This window comes from Sapajus apella, unplaced genomic scaffold (genome assembly GCF_009761245.1).
Source record: "Sapajus apella isolate SASKATOON/1434 unplaced genomic scaffold, GSC_monkey_1.0 scaffold56, whole genome shotgun sequence".
In the NCBI taxonomy this organism is placed as follows: Eukaryota; Metazoa; Chordata; class Mammalia; order Primates; family Cebidae; genus Sapajus; species Sapajus apella.
The window spans coordinates 3,487,311-3,509,297 of NW_022436996.1; the positions used below are offsets into that span (position 1 = coordinate 3,487,311).

Here is a 21,987-nt window from a genome sequence, read left to right on the forward strand (position 1 = left end):
GATCAGAAGGGAGCACTAAACACAGTGTCACCTGTGTCAAAGTCACGTCCTGGGCAGAGAATGGCTATGCTGTTCTAACAGGGACCGAAATACAGACGGAGGGAGGGTGGCTGAGACGGAAGCTTTGGGTTTCATTTCACAGCCAGGGGCGCGGGTGGTCCACACTTGCAGGCAGCCTGTGCTCTGCAGCGGATCAGGACATTGACATGGTGGTCTCTCTTCTCCCACGTGCACTTGGGCTGCCCCTGACATGCTGACTTCCGTCCATAGACAGAAACTCAGAATCAGTTTTCAGCTCAGCAAATGAGGCTGATGTTGGAGGCATCACCTCATTTATCTTTTATTGTGAGAGTTCAGACCCCAGGGCACAGCTCAGCTGCCTCTACTTGGCAGCCATGTGCCTGGGGAGAAGGGATTTTAGGGGACAAAACCAGCTACATTTTCCATAAAAATAAATTTCTGAGAGTCCCTTTTGACTTTAAATCCAGCAAAAGTGTATCTTTGGGAGGAGGGGCCAGTTTTGATCCACTTTTCCCACAGTGAAGCTACTTGGGTGTAATTATTGCAACCCAGGGGGGCTTCCAGGGTCCAGTGGACTCAGAGGATGAGCATCTGCCATCTCTGAGGCTGGGCATGCTGGCTCATATCTATAATCTCAGCCTTTGGGAGGCCGAGGTCGGATGATGGCTTGAGTTCAAGACCCACCTGGGCAACATAGCGAGACCCCATCTCTAAAAAAAAAAAAATTAGCTAGGTGTGGTGATGTGTGCCTGTAGTCCAAGCTACTTGGAAGCGGAAATGGGAGTATGGCTTGAGTGTGTGAGGCTGAGCTGAGATAGTGCCATTGCACTCCAGCCTGGGCAACACAGTGAGACCCTGTCTCACGAAAAAGAAAAAAAGCACATTTTAAATGTAAAGGTAAATTGTATATGGTTTTGAAAACACAGAGTACAAGAGGGAACACAAAAAACTAGTCTCTGTGTCACTGTCTTTGAAAACTCTGCAGAGGACGAGAGTCCTTCCCAGGTCCTAGGCACATCAGCACGGTCCCTGTTCTAGCTGGAGGGCAGAGGAAGCCACTCTGCCCCTCCCAGAGAGGCCACCCGCAAAGGCCGGGCTCCGGCCCTCCTCCTCCCCTGACCATGGCTGTTTTGTGTCTTGCTAGCCTGCAGGGCCCTGATGGACGAGGTAGAACACGACATCGCCAAGGCTCGGCAGAAGAACACCAAGGTGGGCTCCTTCCGAATCGATCCTGATGGGACGCAGAAGAAGAGAAAGGTAGTGGAAAAGATATTATGTGCCAGTGTATAATTGCGGATATGGGCAATTACCAACCATTTATCCAAACAGCAGTTGGTCTTAATCTCCTAACCTTTCTCTTGTTCAGGGTATCAGCTCTAAATTGCTTCTGAGTCCTGGGGGACTCAAAGTAATCTTTAAGCTTGAAATTGAAGTATCTCTCTCAGCACCTAAATTTTGCGTCTCGTCAAGTCGGAAGACATTTTGGCACTGTTCTTCATCAGAATAAAAATAGCGCGTCCATGGTTCTTGGTGAGGCCAGCAGGGGGCCCCGAAGAGGCTAAAGGGGCAGCCAAGAGACACCCAAAGCAGAGCAGTCCCCTCCTGGTACCACGCCCCCTCCCCCCTCCAAGATCTGCAGATTTCTAGTGGGGGGTGCAGGTTGTCAGACCCACTCTCCGGAACAGAACAGACACTTGCCTATGGAGAAAGAAGAAATGTTCTTGCACAACCCAGAGAGGGGCTCCTGCGGACGATCAGATGTGGTGAGTGGGGCGCCGGAAGGGTGGAGTCTGAGACGCCAGGAGGGACCCAGGAGAGGACACTTCCCCCTCTGAGCACTCAGGTGCTAAGTGCCCGGAACGCATAAGCCAATTTCAGCATCATGCTAAGAGAACTACCGTTAGAAAGATGCTCCCCAGTATCATCCAGCTCACTGAAAGCTGAGCAGAAGTGGGTCTGGATTTCTCGCAGTTTCCTGTTGCCCTGGTGCACTGCACGCACCTTAGATCACGCAAGCTAGGCTCTGCGCGGTGTCCCTGTCTTCCGGGAGCTGTGTGCCCATCTAAGAGGACAGGGAGGGAAAGGAGAGTCACAGGCAGATGCCACGGTTGAACTGTGACAGGTAGCCCTTACAGAAAGCCTTTCAGGTTTCTAATGCTCTCCGTTATGAATGAGGGAGGAACTTCCATTCATAGGTCAGTACCTCCCACGGGAGAGTACTGGGCTCTCCGAGGACCCTCTTGGGTTCGTTGCCTTGCCAAAGGCACACGCAAAGACGGATCATTCAAGAGACATGTCTGGCAAGTCCACTGGAGGGACCCTGTGCAGGCCCACTGGCTGCTCTGCTGTAGGACTGATGCCCACACCAGGAACCTCAAGGTCCCATGTGGTCACCTCCCATGTGGAGGACACGTGCCTCCACAACCCCCAGAACAGTCCTGGTCCCTGACACCCGGCCGGGAGCAGACTCCCACCATCAATCAGGGTCAGGGAAGACGTGAGTCCGTGTCTGTCTGTGTGCTCATTGTGTCTGCATGTGTGCCTGTGGGGGCATGTGGCAGCCAGCACAGCTTTGAAGATGAGCTGAGTCTTAATATTTCAGTGACTTAAATCTGGGCTGTCAGAGCCATCATTAGTGCTCCTGGGCCAGCAGAAAGGAGCAAGTCTTTCTCTACAGACCGACACAGGAGCGCCAAGGAAATAACCACAGAGGCCTGAGGAAGGGGCAGGAAGGAGAGGAGCTGGGTGGCCCTTCTTTATTGGCAGCTGCTGGACGGCAGCCTTTAAGTGATATTCTAGTCCTGACAGTGACCCTGCAAAAAGAATAGCATCTCTGCATTATTGATGAGAGCAGCGGAGTTAGGCCGAGTGGCCGCAGCTCCCACCGCAGATAGAGGGCCGTGCGGGGATTGGGATGGTACCAACGGTGCCTGTGCCTTCCACCCTCCTTGAATTCACACTGCATCCTTGAGTGATACGACCCAGGAGTCCGTGTTTGGGAGTCCTGAACCTTTCCAGTGTGTCTAATCCCAGATGGATTTAATTGTGCCTGGAGGAAACGGGCCACACCCTCCCCTGCTTTCTGGCGTCTTGGAGGGCGTTCCACTTCAAAGTGATCGAGTCAAAATAACTTCCGATTTCGCCAGGAACACTCAGTCTGCAAAGCGATTTGAAAGCAGCTGGACTGCTACACTCACCAGGGTGCTGCCCAGGGCAATCTCGGAGTCGGAGCTACAGGAGCTGGTGCTGATCTCAGGCGATCGTTCTGCCCGAAGCAGCCCAGGCCAGCCTCACACGGAGACTTCTCTCTGCAAAGCTCGGTGCACTCTGCAGGCATGCGGGTGGGCCCCTCGTGTTGTCTGGAGAACTCGTCTTGAAAGCCTTTGTGCTGGGGAGTGGCATGGCCTGGTGGTGGGGGTGTTGCCCAGCAGTTCCTGCCTCTGGCTAACTCACAGCAGCGCGACCCCATCATGGGCCACCACTCCCTTGCTTTAAAGAGCTCCAACGTCTTCCCCAGAAGGCTTCTAGAAGGCCTCTCATCCTTCCCACTTAGAAAACTCTTCCTTGCCGTGATTCACGTTCCAGTGGCATTGTTTCCTTCCACCAGGCAGCTACTTGGCCAAACTCGAAAGCAGGGCAGTGTGAAGTCGGGGCTGTCCACTCTCCCCTCGCCCGGCTTGGACTTGGATGGGGGCCAGGCTGGCGTTACTGCGGGAGCCGAGCTCTTCCTTCCGCCCGGCAGCTCACAGGGTGTGTGCTCAGCTTGGCCTTCCGCAGAGAACAAAAGAAGGTACTCAGCTGCCAGATGAGAAGCGGGGTTCGGCTCCCGCAGTCCTGCCTGGAAAAGCTGGAAACCAGAGGTGTTCCCGCCTGGCCCGGTGGCCGCAGGGCGGCAGGACAGCCTGCCCGAGTTTTCCAGGTTTCTGGACCTCCGTCAGGATGGAATGAAACACAGGCCGTGTCCTCAGAGCTGAGGGCTCCGATGCCACAGGTCCCTGGAGAGGCTGTTCCTCTGTGGGAGGGGTGAGGCGGGTTCCCCCAAGGGGCGGCAGGGGAAGACGCAACGCGGGTGAGTGTCCCCTCGACACTGTGGACATGTGTGTGCAAAGCGACCTGCTCCCACACGGGGCTGTCCTCTCCGTCTAGACTCGGGCTGGGCTGGGTCTGCAGAGGCAGTGTGGACAGAGGAAATGTGTGAACCAGCTTCTCTTGGGCCAGGCCACCCTTGCTTAGAGGAAGAGTCCAAGGAGGCCCCCAGAGAGCGGTCAGTGAGAGAGCTGTGGCCACGGGCAGTCACCTGCCCTCACGGGCTCAGTCCCGGCGCAAATGTGGGGCCTGGACAGACACAGACCCAGCCAGGTGCCCGAGAGGGCCTGCCTGCCCTCCCAGCGGCGGGCGGGGCTCGGGGTCTGGCTGCATGGCAGGAACCGGGAATGCGTGGGGACCCCGCTTTTTTTCCTACTATGCATACTTTGCCATTAGCAGCACTGCGGCTCTTGCAGAAATCCCCCAGCCCCAGGGCCGTGCGGTGGTTCTTCCCACGCGAGGCCCAGCAGTGAGGCACTAGCATGGGTCAGGAAGCCCGGGTGAGCCCTGAGTGGCAAGCGGAGGTCCCCATGAAGAGCACCCCGTTCTGACCTTCCTCCCTTGCCTCCCTGCGCCCGTCCATGAGCAAGGGGTGCCCTGACCATGGTGTGGGGGTGACTCCAGACCCTAGGCCCGGGGAGCAGCTGGCAGGACCAAGCAGAACTTGCTGTCCCTCTAGCTCCCCTGACTGCCTTGCCCAGCTCCGCCTTCCCTGCCTGACAGCACTCAGCCTGGCTGGGAGGGAACCAGTTCTCAGGCTCCAGGGCAGGGGGCATGAGTACTCCTCAGTGAGCGTCCCACTGCACGTGTTCAGTACCAGCTTCTAGGATTTTTCCGGTGAATTCTGCTCCTCCCACCCTGCCTGCACCACGGCAGCTGGCTTGCAAACACCGCAGTCATTGGCTGCCTTCCTGTAGGACTTCTCCTCCACTCCAGCATTTCCAGAACCTTCCAGATAAACAGCCCTGGGAGAATCCCAACAAAGAGAGTACTAAAAGGCCCCTTTATGCAAAGCGTCACCTCTGCAGGGCTGCCGCGGTTTCGGAGGCTCTGCGTGATGGTTGTAGAGGCCCGTGTGAGGCTGGATTCCCTTCCTGGGAAGGACCCCAGAGTGTGTGGCACCATCCAGGCTCTACTTCTGGCCAGCCAGGCAGCAAGACCCTGGAAGGACACCCCAGCTTCCCTTGAGTCGGATAGGACAAGACCCACTGGACAGTCTCCCACACTCAGCAGACTGCCGGGGCTCTGGGGGGCTCAAGGCCAGGCTCATTGGCCTCCCTCCCCCGCTTCTGAGGCTGACCCACCAAGCAGGCTAGAAGGGAGGAAGGCGTGGGTCGTGGAGTGGGGGGAATTATTAGAAAATAAGGCTCATGATTCTAACGGACATCATTCTCAAGCTAGCTCAGAATGTTCAATGTTACCAACTTTACGGGACGGCCTGTAAAAGGGAGAGGACAGAAGGGGCAGCTATTTGGTAATACAGGATGGGCACAGGCCTCAATCCCGGGGACTGACCGCCTTGCTCTGCTGGAAACATTCTCCCTGGCCAAGGTTGTTAGTGCTGCTCTCCTTGAGAAATGAGATTCATGTGCCTCGTCTTGCTGGATGCTTGGGACATGCAGGGAGCTCGGCTCCCTCCAGAGGTCTGTGTCTTCGGAACAGCGGGAACTGGAGGCTCCATGGGGGAGCACTCACAAAAGTCAGAGCTCAGAGAGCTGCCTCCTCAGGCCCCGGGCTGTGGGTGACAGTGGGGAGGCCACCCCAGCTGCCACAGTAGAGGTTGCCACAGTAGGTGGGACGTCCTCACTTCATAGCTCCCCTGCACTGGCACAAAGCCTTGTCTGTTGAGCAAAATGCAGCCGGCATCTCAGCATTGAGGTGATTTCCCTATTATTTCTTTACTTTTCAAGTGAATTGGGTTAATGGCAGTTTTCCTAAAACAGAGCAACACAGCACAGCACAATTTGGAGTCAATTCCTTCATGTTTGCTTACCCCCCACCCCGTGCGGTCATGAAACGCCGACCTCCCCGATTGAGGCTATGCACGCACTGGTGCTCTCAGGGGGTTACCCAGGGCCAGCGAGCTGGAGTCCAAGTGTTCACATTTGCCTTTACATTTTGAACCTCTAAACTCCAGTCACTGGATACAGGATTGCCAGGGCCAGGTGTGTGTCACCCATAGGACTCAGGAAACGTGTGTCCACCTCGGGAACTATAAACCATGAAGCAGCGCTCAGGGGCGTCGCCTGCCTCCGCTGAGAGTGAGAACAGGCCATGCTCTCTGCAACACTCAGAAAGTTCAGAAGAAAGCACCATCAGCAATAGTGAGGACGAGGCCAATGTCGTGTTTGCACCAACACCTCATGCCTCTTCAGGTTTTAAAAAGCAACTCTGGAGGTAAATAGGGCTGCCGTAATTAGCTTCATTTCAGAAATCCAGATGAGCTCCAGAAAGCTTTAGTGACTCGCTTAATTTTGATAAGTTAGTATTAATTTAATTTGCTGATAAGCTAATTTAGACAAATTCCAATGCTATTTGCTAGCACTAGGGTGAGGAGAACGAGACTCCAAAGTGTGGTGCTTTGGCAAAGTGGAGCACTTGACTGAAAGGACGCTGGAAGCCCTCCGAAGCTTTCTCAGAATCCTGAACTTTCTAACCTGGTTCCTCCTCCAGCCCCAAGTGCAGAGAGACTCTCCCTAGAATTTCCTTATCCGACTTAAGAAACTTCTTTCCAAAAGAAATACAATTGTCTTAAGATCTCTTCCCGAGGAATCTGATCAAATAACCAGGAAGGATGTAGCCACCGGAGGAGAGAAAAGCCCAAAGTTCACTGCTCCTCCAGAAAGACCTTCCGTCTGTTCTTGCGAGAGCAGCGGGAAGTGATTACCTGGGAGGCTTCATCACATCAGAAGAACATCTCTGTTCACGGCGCGGTTCTGCCCCTCACCTCCCCGTGACTTGCTGGTCCTATTCAGTTTCCTAAGAGAATCATTGCCAGGGCAATGTCTGCCTCCTGGGTCCATTCGTTTCTCCTAAGAATCACTTACTATCCCTCTCAAATGGCCCATGGCCCCTCACTTCCCTCTCCTCTATGAAAAGGGTATTTAAGGCTCAACCATTTTGCCCTTGTTGGAGCCTCATATTTCATATGGCTCCCATGCTAACACGAATTAATGTTTGTCTGCCTTTTTTTTCCTATTAATCTGTCTGTTTTTCAGTCATTTCAGCAAACCTTCACAGGGAGCACAAGGGAAGCTTTTCCTCTGCCCCCGCACTATTGGCAGAGCTACCCCATCCTGTTACATACTGTGAAACAACAGGACACTATAACATCCTGGAACTGTGCAGTGCACAACCTGCACAACTGTACATGGACATAGTGAGAGGGGTGGGCCATTCTAACAGGCCAACCAGGAGGGCAGGGGGATTCAGTCCATCAGCAGTTTTCCTACTGACTAGTGGGCCGTGAAATCTGTGCAGTGGCATACAACCAGAATGTGGAAATCGATATTAAATATCAGAGTACATCTTATAGAGAAGGAAAGTATGTTTTGTGACACTTGATGTAATGGGTTTCGGTGGAAGAAGTGGGTCATGTCCAAAACATTGAAAGCCACTGTAGCAGATGGCTGTCCCCAGCATGAGACAGTAGCCTCAAGATATTTCATTTGGGAAGATTATTAATACCCAAACAATGCGGCAACAGTTCCCGACTCCTTCTGCAGAAAGGAAATCAGAGCATCTCCTCTGAATCTTGATATTATAGCAGTGATAGCTTTGGTTTCGCAGCCTACGCTTTCTCCCACCACAGCTGGGCTGGGTGGGGTGGGGAGAGGGACAAGGAAAGGGCCCAGCGCCTGGCTCCTGGCGCCTGGTGGCAGCAGCCTTGGGGCTCAGATTCCTGATGACGTGCCCTGGCGCTGCTCTCCTGTGGCTCAGCACTCAGGGTCTACCTGTGGTGTGGACGCAGGGAGGAGATTATGCTGTGACCCCGAGGCCTCAGCAGCAGCCAATGTGAACACCACGTCTCAGAGAGTGGAGGGCAAGTTGCGTGGGGTGAACAGGAAGTGAAAGTCATCCCACTTGCATGGGATCTCTTTTTGAACAAGGAGGAAATTTGTCCAGGGTCCCCCACCCCCAGTCCCCTCCCAAACTCCCCCTCATGTCTCATGGGTCCAGAGGGCCTCCAAGGCCTATGGCTAGACCAACTGCCAGGCAAGTGGGGGTGCTGTGGACGTCCCTCAGATCAATCCAGACCCAAGGTCAGGGTCTTACTGGGGCACAGCCTGTCCTGGGCACATGATGAGGGGCAGGGTCTGGGGCTAGCAGGAAGGGGGCGGGAGGGTTCTTTGATGGGCAGTCCTCAGATCTGCCACAGTTCAGGGTCACATGCAGGGGAATGTGGGGAGCCTGGGAGACAGTGAGATCAGCCTGCCGGGTCCCCAGTGTCTGAAAATAAGGTTGGTGGCAACAGTCCTTAGTGCTTACTTGCATTTTCCTGCAAGCACAAGATAAAGGGACGGTGTGCTGATGGGCTGTGGGGCTGAAGGCTACACTTAGCAACCAGGCGTTCCAGGGGCCACTCGAAATTGTTTTGCAGGGTTCTTGGCCCGTGGACGCCACCTTAATACATAAATTACTTCGACGACAATTGAGAAAGATGATGGCATAAGAAAATGATGTTCACAGGAACCTGTAAATTGCCATGTGAAAAATCAGAGAAGTATTTTCCGGTTAGTAAGTGCAAAAAAGAGGTTATCGACCTGCACATACAGATGCCCTCTATGTGTCTGTATCTGTTCACTGCAGGAGGGACCCTAGGGACATATACGGCAGTAGCCGCAGTTCTTGTCCCTGGGTATTACTGCTGAGTTTCCTTCTTTCTTTTTTTGTTTATCTTTTAAAGTTTTTTTTCTATAGTAAGCATGTTACTTGCAAAATTTTAAAACATAAAGTTTTAAAGTTGTTTTTTTTTTTTTTTAGAAATCCAAAGAATTCCATGATATTACAGAAATTCCAATTCCAAAAAGTAGCACTGTTCTTAATAAGATGGAAAGCTACACACAGACGTGTGATTTTGCTTCCACACAGGCCGGGCACGGTGGCTCATGCCTATAGTCCCAGCACTTTGGGAGGCCTAGGGGGGTGGATCACCTGAGGTCAGGAGTTTGAGACCATCCTGGTCAACATGGTGAAACCTCAGCTCTACTAAAAATATTAAAAATTAGCCTGGCATGATGGCACATGACTGTAGCCCCAGCTACTCAGGAGGAGGCTGAGGCAGGAGAATCACTGGAACCCAGGAGGCGGGAGTTGCAGTGATCCAAGATGGCACCATTGCATTCCAGCCTGGGCAACAAGAACAAAACTCCGTCCAAAAAAAACCTACAGAAAGCTGTGATGTGGCTGGCCCTTGCTTGATCTGTCCAGCTTCATCCCTGGTGGTGTCACTGGCCCTGCAGCCACCCCAGGAACCAATGCAATCCTCTATTTTTGCTCCATACATGCGTCCTTTGGTGCTTTGTGAGTCCTCAGAAGGAGAGGCTGGAGGGGAGGTAGCTTTCCCCTTTCTCTGTGGTACTACTCTCTCTTCTTTCCATAAATCTTGTTGACCAAGGACCTGCTCTTCTGAGACACGTGGGTCTCATCTCGCAGCCATCTGGAGGACAGGAGAAGATGTTAGCACACTGAGTAATAAACGGCCCTGGCTCCTTCACTTACACTCCTCACGTTCCGTTCCTCTCAAGAGCAAGAAGCACGAACGGATGGATGCTCTGGTCCTTGCATCTATAGGACTCAGGGTTGTAGACATTTTTAATTTGTTTGGTGGCTTTTATTGTGTACCATCTTCTATTTTATTTTATTTTTAAATTTTATTTTAAAAGAGAAACGCCCTTACTCATTATTATTTAAATTGCTGGCATGATTCTTTACTGACTGTGTTTGCCGGGGTAGTTTAAGTACCATCACGCCGCATGGTGTCAGTGTGGATACACCACCAAAGTTGAGAGTTGACGTCTTGCTCATGTCATAGTCTAGTGTGGGTTGGTAGGGAGGGGGCTCTGCTCCACTTGGTCATTCAGGGACCCAGGCTCTTCTGTCTTGCGGCTCCTCCTTCTCCGAGCCCCAGAGTCCCCTTCGTCCTGCAGGTGGATGGGGAGAGAGAGCAGGAAGGATTCTGTGGGAAATGTTTACAGGCAGACCTCACAGTGAGGGGCCTTGCTTCTACATGTGTTCCATGGCTGGGACTCCCTCACATGACCTCACCTAGTTGGAAGAGGGGCTGGAGACAGTCGAGCTGTGTGTCCAGGGGGAGGACAAAGTGGAATGTGGTGACCATATAGCAGGTCACTGGTCACTGGAGAGAAGCCTGGTAGCATGGGACAAAGAAAGGCACCTCATCATGGCTCTGGATGCATTTGGTGACCTGAGAAGTTTTGTCAAACCTGTGACTGTAGGTCTCAAGCACAGAGCAGCCCACAGGCTTGCTAACCTCCCAGCACTGCAGAAATAACCAGCCCCACCCCAGACCTATCTGCTGCCGTGGGTGGTCAGTCATCCACAGCCTCCCCTTCCATGGGGACTTCACTCCAGGTAACCACAGGCCATGCTGCAGATACCTGTTTTACCATTGCATGCCATGTATTTACAGCATCCCAATTCAAATGGCACATGGATCTCCACTGCCTCTGACCCTGCAGGGTGAGGACAGCCCAGCCCAGATCCTCATCCGGGAGGGTTTACTGCCTACAGCCAAACCTTGCAACTGCCAGCCTCCACCTGCAAATCTCAGAAACACCTGAGCTCTTTTAAATAGAAAGGAATTTACCTGCCTCTTCACACCACAATTACCCTCCCCATACCTGATTCCTACAAGAAGGTGTTGTAGACTGCTCCAGAAAACCCTGATGACTGCAGACCGTGCTTACCAGGGAACAGCAGCATCAGAGAGAAGTCAGGCTCTTCTTCCCGCTGCCTTCCAAGTCACAGATGAATGCATCCAACCACACCACGCCAACCCCATAGAGCCCTCCAGTGGCAACTGAGTCTTGGGAGTGTAGGGCTTTGCTTTCCAGCCTCTGCAGCTGGTGGAAGGTAGGAAGGGCACTGAGTGTCGCCTCCCTATTTGAAGGCTTCTAGGATGAAATCAGTCTCTGTCTCTAGGCAGGGAAGGGCGCAGGGATGCTGGGGAGGCAGCTGTTGGACCTGCCTCGCGGTGTGTCCTCTGCTCAGTCCCGGCTTCCTTCATGCCCTTCGGTAAAGCTTTCTTGTCTTACTCCTGTGAATTCTGTACATTTCTTGAGTTTATCCTTTTGCCTTGTGTCTGTTTGGTTGCCATGTGCCTGAGTGTGTGGACCTGTAGGCTCTTGGCTTCTCCCATCTCTGGATCATGATTCATCTGCAATTGAAATGCTCCCTTCCTCCTCTCCCAGGTGTTCAGACCTTAGCAGAAAGAAGGTTTTCCCCTGAAGCTTCTGCTGTTGGTCTAGCACAGTTCAGCTGCCCGGAGCAGGGCACACGGGAACAGCTGGCATTAATAGTCCATGATAATGGGAGTCTGGCACTAATGCTGGGTCCATCCCCACAAGTGCTTGCATGCTGGCTGGGCACAAAGGCAGGAGCCCCACAAATGCTGGATTCGGCGTTAGGGATCGGGGATGCGGGGCTGTTTTGCCACCTGTTTGTTTTTAAGAGCAGCATTCTCAAAAAAGGCGGCTGGATGTGCCCTTTGCAGGGTGCTGCACATCCAGCTGCCTCTTCTGCTTCAGACAGCCCCGCTCTCACATCAGCCAGTCACCCACGGCTGGGCTGTCTCAACCTCCCTTTCCCAGGCTGAGGTCCTGTGCCCACAGAGCCAGAGGACCCCCGACCTCCTCAGGCACATCCTCCCAGGAAGATAGGTGATGGCCCTCAGCGTCCCTTGCCCCCAGACACTGGGCTGAGGCCGGGCTCTGACTCCCCAGCTGGGTCTTTCCTGACTGGGAGCCGCCCAGCACCCACTCCCTCAGTGCCAGAAAGACCTGTTAGTCGTGGCCTGACTGTGGCCTTCACCAGAGGCTGGAGTCCCGTCATGTTCCAGTCTCCACTCCACGCCAGCCCCTTGCTGCTTTGGTGGCGGGGTTGTGGTGCAGGACCCAACTCTATGAATTGCCCGGACCTGCCACTAGGGCTGCCTCGATCAGTGCATTTGGCTACCGCTCTCATGTTGTGAGTGGAGCAGGCTGAGGCTGCGGCCCCTGCAGCCCATCCACCATCCTGATCAGCCCCACATGCTAAGGCCTGACGTCATCAGAAAGGCCACAGTGGAAACCCAACCCTGGCGGAACAGGAGCAAGTGTTTGCATCGAGTGTGTGTGTGTCTGTGTGCACACATGCAAGTGCACATGTGTGTCTGTGTCTGTGTATGCGTGCATGTGTGTGTGCATGTGTGTATGTGTGTGCACATATGTGTGCATGGATGTCTCTGTGCATGTGTTTGTGTCTTTGAGCTCAACGCCACCTATCTCAGAGTGAAGACAGGGAAGGCGCAGAGCCGCTGTGTGGGTTGGGAGCCTATCTGGGCGCCAGAGGAGGCCCCTGAGGCCATCAGGAGACTGTGCCTGGGTCTGGGGAAAGGGAAGGCGCGTTGCTCCTGCTTACCTGTTTTGAAGCCCTTAACCCGCTGGCCTGGGCAGTGCACATACAGGGTGGGCATCTTCAGTGTCCTGGGGGACGCAGTGCTCTTCCCAGTGGGGCCAGCAGGGGGACCTTTCCTCCTGGGCTTCCAGTCCTCTGCTGCCACCTCAACAAGGGGTTAACACCCCCTCCCCCTTCCCAAACCTCAGGGATTAAAAATTCATGCAGTCCCCAGGGGATGTGCGGAGGAGGCGGGGATGTGGGGGACATGAAATTAAAAGGGAAAGAGATTACTTTTAATCCTCTTGGTGGGTGCTGAAACAATGCTGAGGGAGCAAAGCTGCTGAAAGTTTGTCCCATTAGATCCGGGCATGAAGGACCGACTCTGCCACCAGGAGCAGGTAATTACAAACGGCACATTTTCCTCCTCTCAACAAGAAATTCGCCTTAATCCCATAGATATTGCTTCTCCGGTCAAAGGTGCTCAGATTTTCATAATGCCCGGCACTGTGGACGAGTGGAATTCACATTTGATATCCACTTTTCCCCTTGGGGGTTTCACACCCGCCCAGGAGAGAGCAAAGCGGTTGACCCCTCGGGGGCTGCGGGACTTCCCACGCACTGGGCGGCGGAGCTGGCCCCACTCTGTGCGGGCCGGAGCGTCCACGTGGCTGCACACACACCTGGCTTGGGAGTATACTCAGAGAAAAACATTCACTTTGCTCGGAGGGCCTTCGTCAATGAGGCACAAGCTGTTTTGTTTCCCTCGTTGACAAATAGGCATGTTCTGAACCAGAATATCTGAGCAGTCTCCCTTGTTTGCCAGGTGAAAATGCCAGACTCTGAATGAGGGGTGCCTGGCTCTTTCCTCCCTCCAGCCGCCCCTGCCCGGTTTTGAGGGTGACACCGCGGGGCCGCGCCATTTGGGAAACGCTGTTTCTGCGACTCCCTGGGTGGTGTGAGCCACACAGAGGTCGTCTGTCAGTCTATGGCTTATGCTTAGTTACTTAACTGCAATAGGAGATTCTCTAGTGATCTGCAGAGCTTGTATCTGTTAGAAGAACATTAATGGATATCAGTTTGGGATTCTTTGGGTTAATAGCGGTAAAGGAGAAATAGGCACATTTTGTTTTCTGGCTGTAGACTCAGACAGGTGGTATTTGAGGGCATGAATTTTCCTGATTGATGAGATGAACTTCACCTGTGATGCTTCCCAGCCACTCCGAACAAGCGTAGCCAGGAGAAGGTGGCACACAGGTGTGTGTTGCCAGAGTGAACTCCGTGAGCGAGGCAGGTTTTGCATTTTAATCATATGGGATAATGTTGTAGAGGTTTCATGGGATTTTAAAATTCAAATTCTTTTTAGTTGCATGTGATTGAAAAAATAATTGTCAGCAGCATGTATTCAGAGGAGGTGGTAGGAACCTTAAAATAAAGCAGTGGATCAGCCGGGGTCCTCGTTCTGAAGAGCTGGAGAGCACTGTCCAAAAAGAGCTGAGAAAGACAGGGACCTGCAGGGAGACAGAGCCTGCAGGAGCACACAGACCCGGCTCCCTGCTGTGAGCAGCACCCAGACGCTGGCTTTGTCATCAGTCTGCTAGGAATCCAATCAAGCTGAATTTTCAGAACCAATTTTTTCCACTCTAAATTTTAGTATCATTTTAACTTGTGTAGACATTGATATCCACAATATCTTATGTCTTAGTATGAGCAGACATTGATGCGTATCTTGCTTTATTTGCTCAAGCTGTCAGTCTGGAACCCGGGTTGGTCTGGTTCTCACACTTTAACGCGATCCACGCAGGGAGTGACGACAGTGTGCACAGCAAGGGCCAGCTCCTCTCTCTTGGGGCTTCCTGCTGTTGCTTCCAGGCTGACAGTGGCCAGAGGCTGGCCCCGGGCTTAGGTGCCTCTCGGGAACTGGTGAAGCAAAGCAAGCCGTTTCCTCACTTCTGAGGCACTGCCCTGGACCTCTGCCCAGGCTCTCTCTCAGGCTGGCACCCACGGGGCCTGACATTCTTGCTGGGATTCCCTGTGTGCTGCCTGGTGTGACTGTGTGAAGCTGAATGCAGAGAAGGCTCCCAGAGGGTCAACAGGGCGGCTCTGAGGAAACAGAAATACAAATAAGGAATTATCCCCTTGCTGAATGCTGGCCGGGTCTCCGTGGGTACGACCCCGTCTGACAGGGAAGTGCCGATATCCTAAGCCGTGGAGAGAGGAAGAGAAGGACACGCTTGGAGCAGCCTGTAAGTCAGGGCCGGCCGGTGGAAGGCTGGCGGTGTCCAGCACCAGACTGCTGTCCAGGCACCATTGTAAAACTTCTAAATTGGTCATCGAAGTCTCTCGAACTTAAATCTCATGGCTAGTCCGATTACCCACATGTTATTTAGATTCTATTTCTTGAATTCCTGTTTTTAAAAACATCAGCATTTAGCACAGAAGGCAATTACTTGTCAAGAATGTTGGCAAAGTATGAGCCCCACTTTTCCTTTGCCTGGGCCCAGAGTTTAAGGCTGCAGTGAGCTATGATTGCACCACTGTACTCCAGCCTGGGTAACAGACTCTGACGCAAAAAAAATAAAAGACCCTGCTGGTGTTGTGTTTTAATTACCATTTAAAACCTTTGCTGCCAGTTGTGGACCTGACTACGGTTACAGCCAATGCGGAAAGAGACACAGCAGGACAGGAAGGGGTTAAGGTGCTTGTGGGATCATGCCCCGAATCCGGTGAAGCCATGCACTGGACTGAACGGGGGCCCCTAAATTTGCATCCGCTCAGAAACTCGAAGTGTGGGCCAGGTAAGGTGGCTCACGCCTGTAATCCCAGCACTTTCGGAGGCCGACGCGGGTGGATCACTTGAAGTTACGGGTTTGAGACCAGCCTGGCCAACATGGTAAAACCCATCTCTACTGAAAATATAATAAAGTATCTGGGCGTGGTGGCAGGTGCCTGTAATCCCAACTACTCAGGAGGCTGAGTCAGGAGAATCGCTTGAACCAGGGAGGCCGAGGTTGCAGTCAGCTGAGATTTCACCACCACACTCCAGTCTGAGCGACAGAGTGAGACTTCATCTCAAAAAAAGAAAAAAAGAAAAAAACCTGAAGGGTGACCTTATTTGGAAATAGAACCTTTGTAGATGTTATCAGTTAAGAAACGGTCATACTGGAGCAGGGTCAGGGGAGCAGGGCCTAATCCAGTGACCAGCATCCTCCAGAGAAGGTAAGACGGAGACATAAAGACACACCTGGGGGAGAATGCAAGGGCCCTGGGAGGCAGAGGTGCAGCGATGCACCCACAAGCCAAGGAATGCCAGGCGTTGCCAGCAGCCACTGGAACCACAAAGAGGGAACGAAGGACCGTCCCTTGAGTCTGCAGAGGCAGCACGGCTCTGCTGGTGCCTCGGTCTGGGCCACGGGGCCTCCAGAGCTGTGAGAGGGTGAATGTTTTGTTGTTTTTAGGCTCCAGCTTGGGACACTTTGTTATAGCAGGTTAGGAAACAAACAGAGGCCAGAGGCGTCTGAAGCTGTGAGGCTCCGGAGACGGCGATGGCTGAAGGACCCAGCCACGTGCAAGGTTGCAGGCCCAGGGCCAAATCCAGCCCACATAATGTGGATCAAGATTTCATGTAGAACGTTGTACTTCTTTCTGGTTTCTCATGAAAGGCTGGGAAACAGCACTCTCAGCTTCTGGCTACACTCGCTGAGAGCTGACTGTCCAGTTCCGGGTCCTGGGGTCTTTGGAAGCTCCAGGTTCTGAAGCCCGAAATACTCATTGCTGGCACAAAGTTGTTTTCTCTTAGGTGGAGAAGCCTCCTCTATAGCCAGTTCTCTAATGAACAGGGAAGTGCAGGAAGGCCGGGACGGCCCGTGCTTCAGAGAAGATGGGAGTCTCTGACGCTTTGTGGCAGTAGGGACAGTGTCCTGTTCCTCAGCTGGCGCTGGAGAGCCACAGCCTTGCTGTCCTGCCTGTGCGGGGCCGGGGTCAGGCTGACGTTTCTGAGTGCCACCCTCTCCCCACCCACCCTCTGCTGGACTTGAACTTCCTTCTCTCCGGTTGTAATGAAGAAGTGACCCCAGCTTGGCTTCCACATCAGCAGCAGCTAATCCCCCCACCGCATGGTTTAACCTGGGGCAGAGAAGGAAGAGTGACAATGACCAAGAGCTATGTGGCCCCAACCGCCCAAAACAGACAAGTGTGGGCTCCTGGGCCCGCCCGCCACAGTCCTACGTGGCCAAGAAGACCAATTTAAAGCAATGAAAGAAAGCGCTGGCGAGGATAAGGCGCCAGTGGAGAGATTTTAATTTTATATTAAAAGGGGTCTTATTCTCCTGCCCATTGTTGAAGTCAAGTCAAAGTTAATTAGGCTCTTTGGGCCCTTCTCATGTCCTTTTTCCTGAACTTTCTGAAAACATCAGAGGGAAGGAGCCCTCTCCCACCACATGGAAACTGAGAGAAAGGGTGTTCTGGAGAGCTCTGCTGTCCCTTCTCTAAGAAAATGCAGGATTAATGGCCACTTCTTCTAATATTTTAGGGGGTTCCTGGGGCCCCCTGATAAGCTCATCTATTTAGCAAGGGAGCTCTCAAGCTGCCTGAAGCTGTGGGGAAGGAGCCTGAACTCCCCCCCGGCCGCCAGGGCCACACCTCAGGAGCAGCTCCTAGAGACCCCTGCCCTGGCCCCACAGTGGCTGTGACCCCTGCACGGCTGGGCCAGCTTTCCAGGCCCTGTGCAAATCACATATCACATAATTGTATGGGGGTTTTCAAATATTTCTTTGTTAAAAATTTTAAGGCCGGCTGCCATGGCTGCCCCCTGTAATCCTAACACTTTGGGAGGCCAAGGTGGGAGGATCACTTGAACTCAGGATTTTGAGACCAGCCTGGGTAACACAGGGAGACCCTGTCTCTACAAAAAAAAAAAAAAAAAAATAGCAGGGTGTGGTGGCGTGTACCTGTGGTCCCAGTTACTCAGGAGGCTGAGGAGGGAGGATCACCTACACCTGGGAGGACGAGGCTGCAGTGAACTGAGTGATTGCACCACCGCACCACAGCCTGGGTGACAGAGCGAGACCTTGTCTCTCAAAAAAAAAAATTAATTACCAAAGTAACACATGAAGATTTTAGCTAGAGATAAGAGAAAAGATACGTATCTACCTCCCCACCCCGCTCCACTCCCATCAAGGTCAGGAGCACCTCCCTCGCCAGCACTGTGCTTGCTCAGACACCAGGCAGCAGCGATGCATGTTTTTGGCTTCGACATCTTAGAATAATAGTGAAATCATGCTATGTATATCCCACTGAAGAACATGGAAATGTTAAATAGGTTTAAATGTTTTCCACATGCGATGGCCAGGCTCGTGTCCCCCAAAGTCATGATAAAGCCCTGCCTCCTCTGTGACTATACTGGAGACAGGGCCTTTATGGAGCTGACTAAGGTCCCCTGAGATCACCAGGCTGCAGCCCGGATCCAGTGGGACTGATGTTCTTACAAGACAGGAGGAGACGCCGGAGCACGCTCTGGCTCTGCAGATGCTTCCCGGGAGGCCACAGTGAGCTGAGAACAGAGCCCTCGCCAGCAACAGAATTGTCCAGCACCTTGATCTTGGACTTCCAGCCTCCAGAACTGTGAGAAAATGCATATGTGCTTTATTAAAAAAATGTTGGGGCCAGGCATGGTGGCTGATGCCTGTAATCCCAGCACTTTGGAAGGCCAAGGTAGGTGGATTCCTTGAGCTCAGAAGTTCGAGACCTGACTGGGCAACATGGCAAAACCCCATGTCTACATAAAGTACAGAAATGAGGTGGGCATGGTGGCTGCTGCCGCCTGTAGTCCCAGCCACTCGGGAGGCCGAGGTAGGGTGGCGTGAGCCCCAGGGTGGAGGTTGCAGTGAGCTGGATGGCACCATTGCACTCCCGCCTGGGCGACAGAGTGAGATCATGTCACTTTTTTTTTTTCTTTTTTTTAGAGATGGGGCTGGTTCTGTTGCCCAGGCTGGAGGGCAATGGTGCTATCACAGCTCACTGTAACCTCGAACTTCTGGGCTCAAGTGATCCTCCCACCCTCAGCCTCACAAAGCACTGGGACTATAGGCATGAGCCACCAAGCCCAGCCAAGTTTCTGCTGTTTAAGCCACCTCGTCTATGGTGTTTTGTGATGGCAGTCCCCACAGACCGAGGCACCAGGACTCCCACACACTGTCCAGGTCAACAGACGGAGATCTAACTCCTTTAACAGCATAGCTGCCTACGACATGGACGTTCTCAGGTTAAGACCGGGCTGCACATGGACACACACGTTGTTTCTGGTGATTTGCCACCACGAGCAACTCTGCAGCAAGCCTGCATGGTGATGGGTCCTTAGGTATTGAAGATTCGATTTCTCCAGACAGATTCCTGACAGGCCGGGGTGAAAAGATATGAACATTTTAACCAGAATCCAAGTCGTTGGACTTCTCCAAAGCCTGCAGCGTGTGTATTCCCCCCAGCAGCGGATGGCAGAGGCTGCTTCTTTCATGTTGCCAGCACTGGGTAATAGCATTCCTTTAGGTTTGGTAATCTAACAGAAAGATGGTATTTCACTGTTGTCTACATTCCCATTTCATTGACTGCTAATGCAGTTAAGCATCTTTTCACCAGCGTGCTATTTGGATTTCTTATTTCGAGGTGCGTATTTGTAGCCTTTGCCCAGTATTCTACTGGGCGGTTTGTCTTTGACACCATTGTGAATATGGGGACAGTAGCTCGCGGGCCTCCTCCTGGCCGTGATCCATCTCGGTTGGCTCTCCCCACAGACGCCTCCCCGACCACGAAGGCATCGGTCACCCCGTCTTGTCTGAGAATGTCCCCTGCCAGCTCTTTGTTATACAAATCGCTTTCTGAGTTTTCTTCCACTGGTGCATGTTCCTTTCCCATCTACATTCAGATCAATATGGAGGGTGTTTTCTGGGTGAACATCACAGCGTGTACCAGAGCCATTTATCAAATAAGCCTCGCGACCCCCACACTGAGTTGGAATGACACTTTGTCACCTTTTTACCAAGATGAATTTGTGGAAAATTAAGATATCCGATATTCCCTCACACCTTCTGAACATCAAAATTATCTTATAGCATTTTTAGAACAATTGGTAACTTCTGCATGTTGTTCTAGTTATGTAGACTCTGTAACACGTTTCTACCCTTAATTGCATTTTTAATCTTGAACCCCCACTCCCTAGCACAACATTCTCAGTGTCCAGAAAATGAGAGAATAAATGGTTGATTATAGCTGTGTCATATTAATTCTACGAGGTGTTTGGGGGATTATTTCTGATATTTTGTGAAGAGCCTGGGAAAGTGATACAACGTCAAGAATGAAAGAGGCGTTAGGTGCCTGTGCACCTACTGGGTATTTAATTTGATGACGTTGTGTCTGGGATGCCAGGTTTTAGCTGATCAAGACTAGCATGATATATAAAAAGAGTCCACGAGATCAGAATTGGTGTTTCACAGGTAAGATACAATAGTGTGGCTTTGGGGTCTAGGAAGCCCTGTTTCTCCAGAGAGTAGCTTTACAATACAACCCTGTCGGGTGTGGGACTGAGATGGAGCTGTGGTCTGACTGGTACTGGCTGGGACAAAATCTGCAGGACAATATATGACATGAACAGAAGCACGATGTTCTGATTAAGCAAATATTCTGTTGAAGAGAGGGGAAACACTGCATTTAGAATTTAGGGATAAAGAAGATGAAATGGTATACTATCTTCAGGGAGAAGAAATAAACAGGTGATTCAATATGCCTGAACAGACAAAAATCTTCACCATCCAAGATTGCTAGGAGATAGAAAGAATATAGGAGCACAGCGCAGAGTTTGGGGTAATTCACCAGGTGCCGATGGCGGGTGTGTTCCATTTCATAAATACAAACATGGCGCCGCTGCGCTGTGGGTGCTGAGGGCTGTGCCAGCCACCACCTGACAGACCTCAGTCTTCCCTCAGGCCCCTGACAGCAGCAGTCCCCAACCTTTTTTGGCGCCAGGGATTGGTTTTGCGGATGACAATTTTTCCAGTGACTGGCGGGGGAAGGGGATGTTTGGGGGTGATTCAAGTGTATTATAGTTATTGTGCATTTTATTTCTCTGACTACATTGTAACATATAAAGAAATAATTATAATACTCCCCATCATGCAGAATCCGTGGGAGCCCTGAGCTTGTTTTTCTGCAACTGGATGGTCCCATCTGGGGGTGACGGGAGACAGTGACAGATCATCAGGCATTAGATTCTCACAAGGAGCACACGACCCAGATCCCTCGCACGCTCCTGTGAGAATTGCACTGCTGAGCTGACAGGAGGTGGCGCTCAGGCGGTGACGTGAGCAGTGGGGAGAGCTGGGAATACAGATGAAGCTTCGCTCCTGGCCTGGTGTTCACCTCCTGCTGTACAGCCTGGCTCCTAACAGGCCATGGACCGATATTGGTCCAAGGCCCAGGGGTTGGGGACCCCTACCTTAGAGGAAAGTTCTCCCTTTGTTATTTGTATTTTGGAGGGAAAATGAATCTACCCTCTTGCAGGTGTGGCTTTTGAAGTGCCTCAGTCTCCCCCCCCCACCTCTAGCCTTGAGGTGGAAGCGAGAGCCATTGGACTCTATTATTCATTCTTCACTTCCGAAATCAGACTTCGATTAGCGTCTCAGGCGTCCATGACTGAGCACCATAAACCAGGTGGCTTACGCAGAAACGATTCCCTCCCAGGTCAAAGGCCAGCAGTCCTAGGCCACGGTGTTGGCAGGCCCGTTTGTTTCTTGGGGGCTCAGAGGGAAAATCTAATCCATGACTCTTTCTAGCGTCTGGTGGCAGCAGCCCTTGGTGTTCCTGGGACTGGAGACGTGTCACCCCCGCCTCTGCCTCTGCAGTCCCACGGCCTTCCTCCCCCATATGGTCTGGAGGTCTTCTTGTAAGGAACCAGTCATCTGGGATTAGAAGCCATCCTATCCTAATATGACCTCAACTAACTGAGTGTATCTGCAAAGACGCCGTTTCCGAAGGTCACATTCACAGGTACTGGGGTTAGGACTTGAGAATCTCCTTGGGGGACAGAGCCCAATCCACTGAGGCTTTATGACTGGGGGACCCCATGGACCTCCCCACTCTCCAAGTCCATGAGGCTGAGGGGTCTTCGTCCCCGCCCACCTTCGTGGGGTGTTCTTGGGTGGCGGGGGTGTTGGGGGCACTGACCCAGACCCCGTGTTGCTCCGGTCCCTCTGTGGTCTCTTCGTTTTCGGTCAT

The 21,987-nt window shown here is 52.4% G+C and overlaps 1 protein-coding gene across 2 annotated transcripts in view; it reads left to right on the forward strand.

Annotated features, from left to right (window-relative positions):
• Window positions 1-1,143: 1,143 nt before the first annotated feature.
• The window catches only part of CNPY1 (canopy FGF signaling regulator 1), a 41,628-nt gene continuing 20,784 nt past the window's right edge, over window positions 1,144-21,987 (forward strand). Inside the window, exon 1 of one of the 2 annotated variants that reach the window (XM_032244911.1) lies at window positions 1,144-1,278. In XM_032244911.1, coding sequence (XP_032100802.1) covers window positions 1,180-1,278 — 99 coding nt within the window. In that variant the 5' untranslated portion in view covers window positions 1,144-1,179. Of the gene's footprint in view, window positions 1,279-12,772; window positions 13,125-21,987 lie in introns of those variants that run through there. The other variant, XM_032244913.1, reaches the window with a different exon arrangement.